At 40.5% G+C, this 16,625-nt stretch overlaps 2 protein-coding genes across 5 annotated transcripts in view; one reads left to right on the top strand and one right to left on the bottom strand.

Annotated features, from left to right (window-relative positions):
• The window catches only part of LOC129355358 (formin-2-like), a 54,968-nt gene extending 47,756 nt beyond the window's left edge, over nt 1-7,212 (top strand). The window contains 1 exon segment of the mRNA XM_055024876.1: nt 1,728-7,212. Coding sequence (XP_054880851.1) covers nt 1,728-1,754 — 27 coding nt within the window. The 3' untranslated portion in view covers nt 1,755-7,212.
• A 359-nt stretch (nt 7,213-7,571) lies between these two features.
• LOC129355361 (kinesin-like protein KIF20A) overlaps nt 7,572-16,625 on the bottom strand; it is a 32,249-nt gene continuing 23,195 nt past the window's right edge. For 2 of the 4 annotated variants that reach the window (XM_055024885.1, XM_055024883.1), the window contains exons 22-32: nt 16,042-16,166; nt 15,786-15,959; nt 15,559-15,710; nt 15,343-15,479; nt 15,122-15,196; nt 13,370-13,497; nt 11,325-11,393; nt 11,181-11,243; nt 11,039-11,102; nt 9,424-9,536; nt 7,572-8,477 (exon numbers count right to left, since the gene is read on the bottom strand). In XM_055024885.1, the coding sequence (XP_054880860.1) occupies nt 8,397-8,477; nt 9,424-9,536; nt 11,039-11,102; nt 11,181-11,243; nt 11,325-11,393; nt 13,370-13,497; nt 15,122-15,196; nt 15,343-15,479; nt 15,559-15,710; nt 15,786-15,959; nt 16,042-16,166 (1,181 nt within the window). In that variant the 3' untranslated portion in view covers nt 7,572-8,396. The remainder of the gene's footprint in view (nt 8,478-9,423; nt 9,537-11,038; nt 11,103-11,180; nt 11,244-11,324; nt 11,394-13,369; nt 13,498-15,121; nt 15,197-15,342; nt 15,480-15,558; nt 15,711-15,785; nt 15,960-16,041; nt 16,167-16,625) is intronic. The other 2 variants (XM_055024884.1, XM_055024886.1) reach the window with 2 other exon arrangements.

Below are 16,625 nucleotides of genomic sequence, written 5' to 3' on the forward strand. Positions count from 1 at the left end.
TTGTACTCTTTCCCTTTTAGAATCATGATTAGTTCAGATTAATCTCTTAATGTAATGTAAGAGTTGTGTATCAGTGGCATAGTTATAGTAACTTATTCTGCTTATTAATGCTTATTATGTGAGCTAGAGGGAGCCTGTCTATAGGAGGTTTCCAAAGTCAGTTTTCAATAGCTGATATCCTGCATGTTTTAGGGTGTTTTCACACCAAGGAGTCCGATAGACTCTGTTCGATTGGGGATCAAAATTGCAACATTTGTTACATTTTCAGGACTGTAATTTGCATTCACGCTACACTGTGTCAAACGACACAAACTAACTGAAAGCCCCGTTCCCCCTATCGCCTGTGGTGGCACTGCACTCAGAAATACCGAAGGAATCAACACAAAAACCTCTAAAGAAGACATAGAGTGGAGTCTTTTTGGTAGGTCTCCACAACATGTTGCAGGCTGCTCCTGGATCGAGTGCCCAGAGTATCATCTAGTGCATCATACCAAGGAAACTTGGCTATTAGCGACTGTCAAACCAGGTCGCCGAGCGGCTGAATAGGAGAATCTTTGTTGACGCGCCAGCTGATCAAAAACGCAATCCAAGTTGCATTTAAGTTGATTTATTTTGCCAATATCCAAAGTGTCACAGTGTCCACACAGCATAAAAACGGATCCGTAGAAAAAACAGTGAATAAAGGCAAAATGTGCTAAATTGATGCGGTCAGCAAAAAGTAAACCTTCCCTCATCACCCACTCACTAAGATCACCCAGGTGAGCAACAGCTGATCTATAATCACTGACAACATCACGTGATCCCGCGCTACGCCTGTCCACAACTTTGTCCTTTGCATCTTCTGAACTTCCAATTGCCCTTAGCATGCCAATTTTTGATGTATTGTTGGCAAAGTCTTTTTACCTGAGTGTGGTGCTGTGCAACTGTAAGAGGGAATCTCAGTGTCTCCTTCACATTAATTAGCTTAAAAACATTGTTTTTGTGAGCGGTTACAAGTCTCTGTGATATATTTTCTTCTGACCATATTTGCACGAGGGCCTTTACTTCCTCTTCACTCCACACCTGACCACAAGCCATTTTTTCCATAACAAATGCATGTTTGTTATGGTTGTATTGACGCAGAATGTCCTGCGCTGTAGTTCACTTCCTGCTTTGGGAATGGCTTCCAGTCACGTTGCATTCAGATATTTTTTCAACCCTGCAAGAGTTCACTTCAGCCAGCTCGAGATCGAGGTTTTTAGGTGGATCAGAGTTTGCTTTTTTTAGTCAGTTTTGGATTTCAAATTTGCATTGTCGCTTCCCAAACGAACCAGATCTTTTGAACAAATGAAAACGGGTCTGATTCACAACTCTAGTTCTGGACCTTAGTTCACTCCCTGATTCAACATAGCTGGATAAAATGATGGCTCATTAGCAGGAGTAGGAAGCAACTACCACCAGGGACAGAACTAAAATCTGGAGGATGTTGGCCCTCAAGGATTGGCTTTAGACACCACTGATCTAGATATTAATTAAGGGGAGCCCAAATATTGAACCTTGTGGTATCCTACATGTGAATTCTGTCCCCTCCGATGAAAAGTTATCAGTTGACACAAAGAAGTCCCTGTTACTTGGGTAAGATTCAAACTGAGAGACCCTCCAGTCACTTGAATAATGATGGTCAATAATAATTATGGTCAACGGTGTGTGGTGATGGTGTGTTAACCACAGTGATGTGTCTTCCACAGAAAGCCAAGCTTGGTATGAAGATTTAACATCGTCACCCTGGGAGGTCATGAAAATGGAACGAGAGTGAAGTGGGTGGCAGCAGATGAGTCGTCACTCGACATCATGTTTGATTTTTTGATTATTTTTATGCAGTTTGATTACTTTTGTCATATGTTTCATGATGTTTGAATCAAATACAGTCGGGGTCTTTCTATCAGCCCGTTAAACACATTATTCATTAGTTCAGATATCAACTCACAATATAATATAGTTCTGAAATTTTCATTCATCATGTCTAATAAAGTCTCTTTACATCTGCATCATAATTATTATGAACAGAACTGCTCAGATGTTTAAGCCTGACTACCAACTGACTAACTCTGCTCTCTTCCAACAGTATGCTGCCAACTTTTGTTTTACTTTCATTTTGTTTTGGTTGCACTTTACTACCCTTGTATCTAAATACATCACCTATGCACATCATCTCTTGCCATAACTTAAGTTTTACCTAAATTGGAGAAACTTTTTTTTTCCAAGAAAATATCCATGTCCAAAAAAAAATTAATTTTCCCTTTTGTTTGATTTGAAAATGTTCAACACACCTTTGTGGTGCGTTTCAGCTGTCAGACATTATACTTTGCCGAAGAACACTTATGAACACTATTCACTTCATTCCTCCATTTTTCATCTGTGAACAGTCTCAGAATCTGTAGGCTGTAATATAGCCACTTACAGGTTTCTGTGCATTGTGTAAATCTGTCAGTACTACCGAGTGGCTATAAGCTGAATACAAAAAGAATGGTGGTTTCAGTCCTTGTTGATACATCTTGAAACAATTAAAATATAACACTTGGATTATGTATGTCTTCCAAGCAACAGTGAAAGTTACTTTTCAACCCTAGATTTAAAGATTACATGCTGAAGCATTTGACTTGGGTGTCACCACCACACGGTGAACACATAATATCTGTAATGCCACAAAGGATTTGAAATTAAAATAAAGCATGACTAGTGTGAGAAAAATATGTAGTGGAGTTGTCATCAGAATTATTTAGCACTATCCTGTTACATCCTATGAATTTTACACATTTTAAATTACAGCCAGTACATTGTTATTCTTATTAATATCTCACCCATTAGCCACAGGATATTGGCACCAACAACATGTTGCAGGCTGCTCCTGGATCGACCTGTACTTACAGTACATTTTCTACAATTTTTGAACTGTGAGACATGATCAATACTATCAACATTTCCAATTGAACTAAGAAGACCGGAGTGACTGGTGGCAAGAAAGGACAATATGCCAACACCACAACATGACAAGGGTGGTAGATATAGTCTTGAATTACTCTCAGTTTGAGTTATTTAGTGCAATGTCAGTAAAGGTCACAGGAAAAGTATATTTTTTTAGGCTCTAAAATGTTATAAACACAAGTATTGCTCTAAAAATGAAACTTGTCTGAAACAGGCTTGATCACTTCAATTACATGTTCAATTCAACATTCTCAGCTAGACATGCTGAATATGTATTTTCAGTCATACATTTAAAATAGTAAATATTCTTCCATAACCGGTCTTGGTAAAATGGAACAAACAAACCAATCATTTGTTTGTTTGTCAGTAATTCAGATTACTGTCAAACATAATCTCAATTTAAAATAAAATGTAGAAATTTTGTTATGCATTTTCACACTAAAAGTCAGGCGCAATAAAAACATTATTTGCTACAATATGTACAACAACAAAAAAACTAACATTGTGAAAAGTAGGGTTTATTTAATGTAGCCTTTACTGATCTTTTCAAGATTCTACATTGTTCTGTCCAATAAAATTTTATCTCTAGGACAAAAAATAAATGAAATCAGTGTCTAGCCCTGTCCATCTACAGCGTTGAACAGGATCAACATCTCATTGTAAACTGTCATTTTGCTGTAAAGGCTGTGTAGCACTGAATTATCTTGGACGTTTCTTTTAATGTTCCATAATGTAGATACAGGCATACAGCTTTTCTCATCATAAGGTCTCAGTTGTAACCCATGTCTTGTAGAATATGTACAGTGTATAAATACCTTCTGTAAAACTCTGCTGCAGAAACCCTGTAAAGGAATAAATTGTTGTATTTCTTTCAAAATGTCCTTTCACCTTTCTCGAACCTTTAGAGGGGTTTGATTTACATTAGTAGGTTTTGTGCACAATCATTGCTGATGCTTTTGTCTTGGGAATCAATGGAATCTACATTTTGTAATATAAATAGAAATTGTTAAATATTTTCTTTATATTTCATATTTTAAACAAACTACTGCTTCGCCTGGAATTAAAGGACAATCGTTTGGTCAAAACTGATATTTAAAAACATTTCTTCTTCAGCGCAGTTTCCCTTCTTTGAGGCTAAAAACAGAATCAGTCTAGAACTTAAAGCTACTGAACTCCTAAAGTAGGAAAGGAGGAGAAGCTATGGGTAAAAATGAATGTCCTTGAAATACTGTCAGCATCAAGCAGCTTCTATATACAATCTGGCTCTGGTGCTGCTACCATCTGAGTCAAATGGTAGAGCACAGGAAGGGCCGCTTAGGACAAAAACTACGTTTTGTCTCTGACACTCTATTAAAGACAAAATATTGTTACGGGAAAACATTTTCAGTGAAACACTATTTAAACCCACAACTAGTCCTAAAAACAATAATTTCAGCATACATTGATTCAAATATTTAAAATTGTTTAACATTTAAATTTAAGATGCTAAGGAGCTGGCAAGTTTACGTTGTAGAAGTTCAAAGAACAATATTTATAACTTATTGCTTTTTAGGTTGGCCATTTCAAATACTCCCTTCTCCCAGAGTAAATCTAACACCGAAGCTGTTAGAGGTGCTGATGTTTTTAGCAACAAGAGGGGTCCCTAGGTCAAATTCACTGGGAAATGGAAGAGCACATACTGCTGCAAAAAATGCAGCCACACCCTCTTGACCCCCTGCTAATTTGTGTCCTTAGTCTCGTTTCCACCGGTGAGAAGTATATGTGGCAGATTGCAGGCACAACCCTCTCAGGATGTTGTAAAGAGGCCTTGATACTGAATCAATCTTTACTCAACTTTTTCTTTCCATATTTTACCAAATCATGCCTAGTTTGCACCACACACAATGTGGTAAGAAACCTTTCAACCTCCACTGCTTTGTGATGATGCAGTGTTTCATACTGCACAACCTCTTCACTGTTCTTTAAATCATATAGGCTATGAAAGCTTAACACTCAATTCCTGCAAATTCCTTTGCTACAGTTCTTTACCATTGTCCAGTCAGCAGGGTTCAGTCAATGCAAACACTGGCGAATTGACAAGGAATTATGTCTGGGCTGTTCATGATTTAGGTTGCTGAACCAGCCAGTTGGATCCACACAAGCCAGTGCAGACAAGTTCCAGATCCAGTAGATGACCTCCAACCAGATGTCAACCAACATGACTGCACCCACAGAAGGGATAGTATAAATTTATCTCCACAGGTGTGTTCAAGTCTAGAATCCTCTGACACAAAAGGAAGAAATCCAGAGATCAGTTTCAACTCTTGCAAGATCCCAAAAAGACTCGTCGGCAGCTCGTGTGTAAGGCCTGCACAAACTTTCATCAGCATCATATTCCTTTGATGAGAGTTGTGGTTGCTGCTGCCATTGCTTCACTTTTCATAAAACAAAGAGATTCGCATTTCTGAGAATGGAAAAAAAAAACAATGTCAGTGGCCTATGGTTTTTTTAAACCAACCCAGACTCCTCAAGAAAAATAATCAATTTCCTTCACTCTGTGTGCTGACCCATTATTGTGACTGATTGTTACAGCCCCTGGCCTCTGTGTAGGGTTTTGTTATGCAGGTTCAGCTCTGATGACTCATCATCTCCTGATTGGCTACCTGGAAGCTGCAGGAACTACACCCCATTGGACCAGAAGAGAACTGCAAGCCTACCAGATGTTAATGATCCTATAAAAAGCTCCTGAAATCATTTCCTCAGTGGGACAGCTTGTAGGAGGAGGTTTTGCTCCGCTGTTCCCCACCTTTGATTGTAATTGTCGTTGACAATTTTGTAAACATTTTGTTGTTTGCTCTGCTAGAGCAGGTTGACTTTGGTTTCCTGGACTTCAGCTCAGCGTTCAACACCTTCATCCCCCAAGACCTGGTGGGCAAACTGGGCCCCTTAGGAATTAACACCCCCCTCTGCAACTGGCTACTGGACTTCCTCACTGACAGAACCCAGAACAACACCTCCGATGTCATCACCCTGAACACCGGCACCCCTCAGGGCTGTGTCCTGAGCCCCCTGCTGTTCACCCTGATGACCCACGACTGCCGTCCACACTTCAGATCCAACCATCCGGGACAACAACGAGACGGCCTATAGGGAGGAGGTGCAGCATCTGGTGGACCGGTGCAGTGGAAACAACCTGATCCTGAATGTCAACAAGACCAAGGAGATCATCGTAGACTTCAGGAAATCCAGACCCACCCACACACCACTCCTCATCAATGACTCAGCTGTGGAGGTCGTCAGCAGCATCAAGTTCCTGGGGGTGCACATCAACGAAAACCTCAGCTGGTCTCCCCACATCTCCTCACTGGTGAAGAAGGGCCAGCAGCGCATGCATTTCCTGCGTCAGATGAAGAGAGCATCCCTCCCGCCCCCCATCCTTCAGACCTTCTACAGAGAGACCATCAAGAGCCAACTGACCAGCTACATCTCCATCTGGTCTGGGAGCTGCAGGGCCTCTGACTGGAAGTCTCTACAGAGGGTGGTGAGGACAGGGGAGAAGATCACGGGGGCTCTGCTCCCCTGCATCAAGGACATCGCAGAGAGGCGCTGCCTATCTCGCGCTCACCAGATCCTCTCCGACCCCACCCACCCCAACCATGGACTGTTTTCCCCCCTGGCGTCTGGAAGAAGGTTCCGCAGCATCTTGTGCAGAACAACCAGACTACTGACCAGTTTCTTCCCCCGGGCCATCAGACTGCTTAACGCCACGTAACACCCCTCCACACACTCACAAACCAAATCACCCCCCATGGACATGGTCAATACATGCACTTTAGTTTAGTTTTTTTCACAACACTGAACCTGTGTATTTTATGGCACTTGTATTGTATTTATTTATTTATTGGGTAGTATAAGGTTTTAGCTCTGCTACACTGGTAGCCAAGTAACGACATTTCGTTGTCAAGATTCACCTTGAGTTTTTTTTGTACAATGACAATAAAGGAAGTCTAAGTTTGGTTGTCTTCACAAGCCAGATGCTAGTATTTAGGAGGCTTGCTGCTCCCTGTGTGTGTTTGTTCTTTTTTTTTTCATTTTCCTTTTGGTTTATTTGAGTTACTTTAGACTAACTAGTTTGGGCATTTTGTAATTTACTTCGCACTTAACCTTTCTTAATGCTGTCAGCCCCTATCTTTTGTTTTAATTGGATTAAGTTGTATTGTGTCTTGGTTTTGTGAGAACTTTTTTTTGTAATAAATCACCTTTTCATTATCCCTGCTATTCTCTGGATATTTTTTTTTTGTTACCGCCCTGAACCCCAAGACCAATAGGGGCGTAACACTGATCTTCAGCCTGTAATGGCTTACTTTGATTTTTCTACATAAGTGTAGACATTTTTATGTATTATCAAAATTTTCATCGTTTTTTGAGTGATTAATATAAATGTTTATTATAATCAAAAGAAGGGAATGAAATGGAAAATAGTATATGCTCCTCACTGGTTTAGGTTATTAAAGTAAATCTTTTCCACAATACCCTCCAGTTTAGCTGAATGCTAAAGTCTAGTTGTTTTTAAAATGCCTCAAATTAAGAATTTGACCTACTGTCCCACACACTGACACCAGCCAACATTTCAGGTATGAAAAACTTTATTACAAAATATATTCATTGAAACATGGCCAACCTGCTGTGTCACCTTGCTTTACAGTAACAAAATCAAACCTAGAATGTGTCCTAAAGGGTTTTACTACAAAAAAGAACACAATCCATTCTGCACCAACTCCATGTAAAAACAGAATCAATCTGAAACAGGTGGAAAAACCTGAAATCAGAGGGTGTAATATCACATCAATATTCTACTCCAAGAGATTTTAAATGGTGTCAGAATCTTAAGCCAAATTTATTTTGACTCATGAAAACTAAAGCAAAATATCAACATTTTTTGGTCTTATTGTTCTTCCTACAACCCAGCGGGTGTTTGGTTTCCGTCTGATAGAGTCAACAGAGGTCAGACTGAAAATCTGAGGAAAAACTCAATCTGATGAGAGGAGCAGAAACCAGAGAGGGCCTATCAGTAATGACAATTTAATCCTGAGTTTGTGGCTTTATCGGCCACTATTAGAAACATGATGCAGACAAAGCATTTGGTCCTCCTGGATACTAAGAAAATGTTCTGAGGACTAAAACATCACATCATCACCCTGATCAATGTTTTCACCCTTCTGACTCACCTTCAGTCTGGATTGTCTCCAGCCATTTGATCCAGCTGTTGTCAATGAACAAAGTCTCATTACACTGCTTCTGATTTAATCACAAATGCCAGAATGAAGAACCTATAATGACATTGCCCTCTCAGATCTTCTTACTATAACTGTAAGTGATGCAACTATTCTCAAAACCAGCTATCAATTTTCATATCAAACATAAGTCCAAGAATCAGAACCCGACAGCACGGGTCACTTTCTACGGTTGGAGCGCAGATGTCTTCTGATGATCAGGTGATCACTGTCCTTGTCTTCCTCTTTTCCACCTGGCAGCTGACAAAATACAAACTGATATTAGACCAGGGCTCTCATTTGTAAAGCTGGCATGCACACACAAAACAGGGCCTGGAACTTGTTTTTGTCACCTTCCACGCCATGGTTGTGATTTATAAAACGTGTCATATGTAACTTGACTGGGGAAAAGATGTGAGATGAAACACTGAAGCCACACTTCATGATTCCTCTCAGACATTTGATTTCACTCACTCTAAAACTACATATTACATTTATTATAAGCTTTCAAAACAACTGATATATTCATCACACTCACCAGTGGAAACATAACACTGCTGTTATTTATGAATATCAGTGTGTGCATTCATCATCACACTCATCGATATCAGTAACATTACTGGAAGACCTGGGAAATGGAAAAATCACGAAGGAAATTTAAACATTTCAGGCCTGATGTGATAATGCACTCTTCCCCTATAATCTTCAGGAGGCAGTCGTTTTTTTTTCCTTTTTATGAAATAACATGATGAGCTGGCACATTTAATTACACCTTAAAATTCATGAGGTGCTTTGACTTGACCATTTCTGGTTAAATGTGGGTTTGTAGAGGACAGAACTTGAGGCACGACCTTATTCAGGTGCGATTCATAAAGAGAAATTGCTTGTTGGTGTGCATGTGTATTGTTCCATAATTCAGAGTATATTTTGGTCGTGCATAAACTTTTATCATTGAATCCCACACAATCCTTTATAAATGGGACCCCTAAACACTACAAAAGAAAACCTCCATACCAAGTGTTGTGAAATGGATGCCATTCAACTATAAACTAAGATTAGGACAAACTTCAACCTCTACAGAAAAGAATTGCAACATTTCTCCTCAAAAGGTGACTAAAGTGTTTACATTGTGTGCACAAGTGAATCTGTCTGTCTGTGGAGGCCTGTTGCTGTCAACGCAGGAGTCAACACTGCCAAAAGGACTCACGCTGTGCGGAGAGTCTTGCAGCGGAGATGAGACATCCAGCTTAAACAGCTTCTTTCGTCCTCGCCGAGGTCTGGTTGCCGCAGTGACGGTCTGCATGAATGAGGCAGGATCAGCTGCAGGGACAGAAAACTGCTGTTCATGACCCAGAATCACTACTTCACCTGAAATCAGTTCTGAGCAAATTTTACTCATTAAAGATTGATGCTTTCAGCATCATATCTATCAATTCCATGAAACATAATCAGGAAACAGTTATTGCAAATGTTCAAAAGTACTTCAGACAACTGAGACCATCGATCTTGATCCGAGTAGTAGACTGAGGTCAGGCCAACATGTGGATCCAGAGTCTGAAGCGCTCAAATATGAACCTTCAGAACATGTTTCCACCCAAAAGGTCAACCAAAGAATTAGATGAAACACTTGGATGAAAAGCTGACCTTTAACCTAGAGGCTTTTGCTATACAAACCAAGTACAACTAGCAGTTAAGATCTTCTGAGAGCTTCCAGGTTAGAATTAACATAAGGCCACCTGCCGCTCAGTCCAGCGGATTGTCAGTAACTGAACAATCAGCGGTTTGTTTGGGCAGCAATTTGTCCAATAGTAAATGCCCCTTACCTAGAGAGGAACTGAATCTCTGACAAAGTTGTCAGGGTTTATCATTACAAACATGCTGCAGTCATAGAGGTGAGGTTGAAATAATCAGAAAAAATTATTAACAGTTGTCAGTGAGGAACATCTACATAAGCCACACTTTACTAGAGCATTTAGAGCACAAAATAAAGTTTATTCTATTAACAAAACTCAGTCTGGGAAAATGTCAAAGATAGATTAATGCCTGCAGCCGACCTCATGATTATATGAATAAAACTGTGATCAATGGTATAACAACATGTTTGTCTGTCTTTTGTCATCATTACATTGTATATTTAGTGGTTAAATCAAAGATTAATGCATAGGGCAGAGACCAAAGCAATAAATATGAGCTGTGGCTACAAATCTGATTTCATTAAAGTTTGTAAAACAGCAACTTTTCAGGCATGTGGTAAAAATATTCATACACAGCCTGACATAACATGATGAGGTTGTGTTCAGATACATATCACTGCACAATTGCTCACCTGCTGTTTGTAAGTGCTAAATCGCCAGAAACAATAGGCTGAGAAGAACAATGACAGAAAACATGGCTGGACAAATACTTGGAAGATGAAAAAAGACATTTAATAATAAGAAATAGCCAATGGGATATTGAAGATAAATATAAAAACCCTCCCACCCTCACCTCTTTTACAGTTTGGTATGAAACACAATATTTTTTTTTGCAGAACAATTTAGCTCTCCTCACCTTCTCAGGCTTCAATGTCAGTTTCTCCATGGATTCCCAAAAATGACTTCAGGGACCTGACATATATTTTAAGTCTTGACTTCTTTGCCCTAAGAAGTCGAGAAATATAATGCCTCAACAAATTTCTGAGGTGATGCAGCGAGTTTTACTAACTTCACCGTATAGCCAATTTTGCTTGTCATGTGAATTCATCTAGAGAACCAGATCTGAAGTGAACAAGGTCAGATAATCCTGAAACTTTAAGATATGGAAACCTTTCTATAGGAACACACCTTTACTGTGGAGGATGGATGGAGAGTTCTGGGTCAGTTCAATCTTCTGCAGCATGCCATCCTCCTGCAGCACAGAAAAAACAAATGAAAACCTGGATCAAATGAGTGCTCTGAGGTTTACCCGTTAGCAGAGGTCCCCTACTAGTTTGTTGCTGCAAGCTTTCTCTTTAACGCTGTTCCTCTTGTTCTCACTGAACACCAAACCCTAAGTAACAGATATGGAAGATATGACTGCAGCCTCCAACTTCAGCTCTGCTCCCACACACTCAAACAGACCACAGCTTACCTCTACTTCATTGCTCTTCCTTTTCCTCTTCACTGTCTTGGAGAGCTTCTTCCTGTCAGCCATGGTTGACTGCAAAGAAGAAGCACAAACATCCTGAAGAAAAAAAAGATCTCCTAAGTTTCTGGAGCTGGATTGCCAACAGACTGTGACACAGACATGATTACAGTAGCAGGATTCCTGCATAGTTTTGTGTGAAAGATGCAGTAAAGATGTCAAAGTGTTGATATGAGCTTGCCCCATGGAGGCTCAGCTCATTATTTAAACATTTTAAAAAGCAGCAGACGCAGAAGAAAAAAAAACTGTCAAGCTTGTTTTTGATCAAGAGCAGAAAAATATTGTGTCTGAACAGAACTCTGAAGGCAAGGCAGAACGAACTGTTTTGTAGTAAAAATAAATATCCTAAAAGTCACAGCTGAACAGCCGTGACTATACATAGGCCTGTCACGATAACAGATTTTGCTGGGCGATAAATTGTCTCAAAAATTATTGCGATAAACGATAATATTGTTTGAAGACCTTTTTTCATTGATTTATTGGAAATTACGTAATAATACATGCGATTTCCTGCCAAAGATAGAAACACTTTACTTTCAAAAGACAGTTGACACTGGGACTGATACACAAAATAAATAAAACAACCAAAAATAAAATAGATTCTCAGTCTCCATTAACAATAAATGTACTTGAATAAAAACTATACAACATAAAGCCAAAGTGGAAATAAATACTGCATTCAACCAAAAGAGTGCAGATTATGAAGTCTGTATAGTATATTGGGCTTCAGTAATAATTAGATTTAAATAGAGAAGATGCAATAGTTCAAACTACAGGATTTTTTACCCAGAACGACAATCTGAGAACGTTCTTCGTTCTGAGATTGTCCCTTGTGTGTTATGGTAGATCGTTGTGGCCGCTCTGATCTAAATCAAGGATTTATCCAGACTGGGAGAGTGACGCAACCTGTTGAATGTGACCGGTAGCCAATCAGAAAGCGCAGATTCTCCTCCTGCTTTCTGAGGGGAAACACGGAGGGAATCCCGAACAGCTGACACGATGCAACCCGAAGTCCAGCAGACATCGGAAACAACATGAATGTTTATTCAACATTTAGTGCAAAAAAAGTATAAATAACTAGGGGAGGAGTTGGAGCGAAATTTCTACCAGAAAACCCGGTAACTTTTCAGCTGTTCTTCGTTAACATGACATAAATAGGTTATAATGATTTTCATTCAGTCAGACTGACACTCGCCACATGCATGACATGTAGATTGTAGTAAGGAATTGATTAATGCCTGGTTTCAAAGTTAGTGAACTGGACTTATTATTTTGTGTCCATTGTTGGACACAACACGGTTCGATCGAACCGTTATAGCTCAGCTTTCTGTCGGCTAATGTGTCTCTCAGGTTTTGATAATGGGCCGACAATCGGCGACATAAGATGGTGCAGCACGCGCTGGGCATTACACTAAGAAATAAGGAAGGGAGGGTCAGTGGAGTTGAGCCTTTTTTCATTCATTGTCATCAACAGTAAGAGAAGAAGGCCTGAAGAAACGATATAGACAATAATTGAAATGACGTCGATAGTTTTAATTTATCGTGCGATTAATTGACTTATCGTTTATCGCGACAGGCCTAACTATACAGCTGCATCATCAGCGAGCCCCACTCTCCCCTCACCCCCCATCAGTTTACGTCTGATTGCCGTTGCCAGGCGACATTTCAGCTGCCGCGCTGTGAAGGCATTGCAAATGCCAGCATGCCACAGCAGCAGCCAGTTTGCCATTTACCCAAACAGAGGGAGCCTGAGGCCTTCCTCTGATGCAAATTATATCGATGGGTTGGTCCAAATGGTTTTCCACTTGAATCCGCTTCCTTTGAGGATGTCTCCAACCAGCACTCACTGAGAGTGTCTGTAATCAGAACTGTGACGATAACAATAATAATAATAATGGAGGAACTGGGTTCTTGTCTTTGTTGGTTAAGTTTGATGGTGTGTGCATGATCAGCAGACCTGGTTCTTCTCTGGTTAAGGTAAACAACTTTACCTGAGCATCTCTGTGCAGATTCTCCCCCTGCTCTTTTCTCCTTCTCCCATGCAGCTTCCCCCCATTCTGATTCTCCTTTTCCTCCTCTTCAACCTCCCTGTGAAGTTTCTCCTTCAGGCACTGCAGCTCTTAGAGTGAATACAGAAACAGAAACCAGTTCCTGACACTGAATAAAACATGAAAATTAGATTTCTGTAGGTTTCATAAAAAGTTTTTTGTCATTCAGTTGTACATGTACAAAATGTACGTATTAAAATTTTGTTGCAAGCCTCCAATAATAATAAAAATAAATAATAAAAGTATCCATACAAAAATATACAATACATTATTACATTAATTGCAGTCTAATGCCTGTTGTAAAATCTGGTTGTTCTGCATTAGAAGCTGCTGAACCTTTTCCCAGAGAGCAGCAGAGAAAACAAACCATGCTGAGGGTAGACGGTGTCTTAAAATTGTCTGAGCCTTGGACAGGCAGCTTCCTTCCAGCTTCCAGGAAGCTGCCTGTCCACAGTCAGGTCCCTGAGCTTCCTTCCATCCTGATGATGGACTGAGCTTCCTTCGTGATGATGGAAGGAAGCTCAGTCCTGATGATTCTAGTCTCAACTGTCCTTACCACTTTTTCTAAATATTGCCAGTAAGCAGCGTTGCATGCTCCAAACCATACAGAGATGCGGCTGTGGTAAGTATATTCTCTATTGACCTACAGAAAGTGGTGAGGATGGCAGGAGGGAAGTTTGCTCTTCTCAGATGTAAAAAGTGCAGACATTATTGAGCTCTCTTCTCCAGACCAGAGGTTTGGAGGGACCAGGTCAAAGTGTGAGTGATCTGTATCCAAAGGAATCTAATGTTCCTGATCTGCTCCACTGTGGCATTATTGATGACTTGGCAGATTTTTTCTGAAATCAACAATTTCTTTTGTTTTGTTGACATTAAGGATTAGATGGTTTGCATCACACCAGTCCACCAGATGTTTTAGGTGAAGCTGACACATAAATCTGTGTAATTAATGGTCCATTTGATCTGGAAAGTTAAACTGTATCCAAAAAAAGATAAGCCACCTTCTGATAACCCACAGAGTAAGGTTTGAACTTTAAACTGAAATTTCACTCAGTATACTGCAAATCATCACATTAGTGAGTGAAGAGATGGTTGTCATGGGAAACTAGAGTTTGTGTTTATGAACAGCAAAAAAACTGCTACCCTGAAAGCACAAGATTTTGGTTTTATTATTGTTTTTTTTACTTTGAAAAAAATAACAATGTCAGTTTTTACTCTTGCATTACCAAGCATTTTTAGAACAAATCAAAGATCTTTAAACTTGTACCAAGTTCATTTAATCACAAATATTAATGCACTAATAAGCACATCAGTAGGTAACTTGGGGTTTGTGCTTTGGCAAAGGGCACATTGGCATGTATCAAAAGGAAAGAGGAATCCAACCCACAACTTTCTGACTGAATAAAGTTTGATTTTACTGCATCAATCAGAAATATCTGATTGGACTAAATTTATTCATTAACACCTGTAGAACAGCTGTGACAAGTAGTGGAAAAGTAGTTTTGCAATCTGAAAATTGTGGGTTCGACTGCCCCTGAGCAAGGCACTTTATGAATCTGGGATTGAATTGGGCATTTTAACATCTTCACATCTGTAGGAAATCTATTAGTCAGTGACAGAAACAATTGAAGTTGAAGTGTGGATCCTGTGGGCGGAGCTTGATGAGGGTCATGTGACAGTGAATGTGTGTGTTACCTCGCCTCAGAGTCTCTGCCTGCTGTCGGCTGTCCTCCAGTAGTTGCTCCTTCTCCAGCATGACTCGCTGCAGTCCTAAAGCAGAGGACAGGTATCAGCCAATCAGAGCACTCCTATCACTCGGGTCGGTTCTAATCTGTCCTCAGTGTTTCTGTCTGAGTATCCAGGTGTCATTCAGACTGTAACCATCAACACATCCATGTCTCTGCACCTCCCCCTACCTGCCACCTCATCCTCCAGTCTGTGCTGCAGAGCTCCACCCTTTGACTCCAGCTCTGCCCTTAGATTCTGCTGTTGCTGACTCAATTTTGTTTTTTGATTTTCCAATTCCTGCCTGAGCTTCACACAGCTGCTGTTGCTGAAAGAGCAGAGTTCACAGGAGGTCAAACAGAGGTCAGAAGGTTGGCATGCAGCTGGCTGGAGGTTGTGCTGATCACCTGAGAGCCAGCTGCTCCACCAACTGCTTCTTCTCTTGCTGCAGCTCTTCCATCTGTTGAGAGATGTGAGCAGAGCTCTGCTCTGCCGCTTCACTCTTCTTCTTCAGCTCTTCCATGGCAACCACATTAATGCTGCTGCTCTGTTCCTCCTGCTGGTGAATCAGTCAGTGGATCATCAGGAGCTATTCAACAACAACATGATTCACTCATAAAATAAGAAAAATAACCTGGACTTGCTGTCTCAGACACGTCAATTCTTCTGTGAGACTCATAATTGAGCGAGAACTCTCCTCTAATTGGTTCTCTACGTACTGAAGGCGTGACTGAGTCAAATCTAGCCGCTCTGACTGGCTGTTGCACGTGTCAGTCTGCTGTTTGAGCTGCATCTGCAGGGCAGTTACCTGGGGAACCAGCATAATGAACAGCTGCAACAAAAAACAACCAGAGGAGGAGGAAGACAAAGAGGAGGATAAAGAGCAGCACCTCAGTCTGCAGCTGGAAGATGCCATTCACAAGAGCTTTGTTCTCCTTCTGCAGCCTGGCTGTCTCCTTCTGCTCCACCTCCAGAGACGAAAGCGCAGAGCCACAGGTCAGACACTCATCCAGATCTTTAGGAAGATGAGAGAGAGACAAGACCATGGATTAGTTAAATTAAGGTTGGTTCAGGCACAGTCGCCCTTTCCATTTCTCTGCTCCTCTGGGTCTCTATTCCACTTTTCTCCACTGAGAAACCTCAGCGTGAAATTTGAGGAGGATTTTAAATTTGAGTGAGCTGTTAGCCAAGGAACAGAAATGCTATATCTTATAATTAAGTCATTGATATGACTCGTTTGAATAGCACTTCTCACTTCATAGTGGAGGATGAAGAGAGCATCCTCCACTATGCTCTCTGTGAAGGGCATAGTGGCCTCATGCGCCAATAAGGTGATAATCCTATTGGAATATTGAAGCTTCATAGTGTCAAACTGGCACATTACAAATGTCACAAACAAACATTAGCAATTAGGTAAAATTTCAAACGTCAACAGAGTCCACACCTCCAGGAAGCAATGGTTTGTCAATAACAG

The sequence above is a fragment of the Poeciliopsis prolifica genome, unplaced genomic scaffold (genome assembly GCF_027474105.1).
Source record: "Poeciliopsis prolifica strain line A6 unplaced genomic scaffold, Auburn_PproV2 SCAFFOLD132, whole genome shotgun sequence".
Classification (NCBI taxonomy): domain Eukaryota; kingdom Metazoa; phylum Chordata; class Actinopteri; order Cyprinodontiformes; family Poeciliidae; genus Poeciliopsis; species Poeciliopsis prolifica.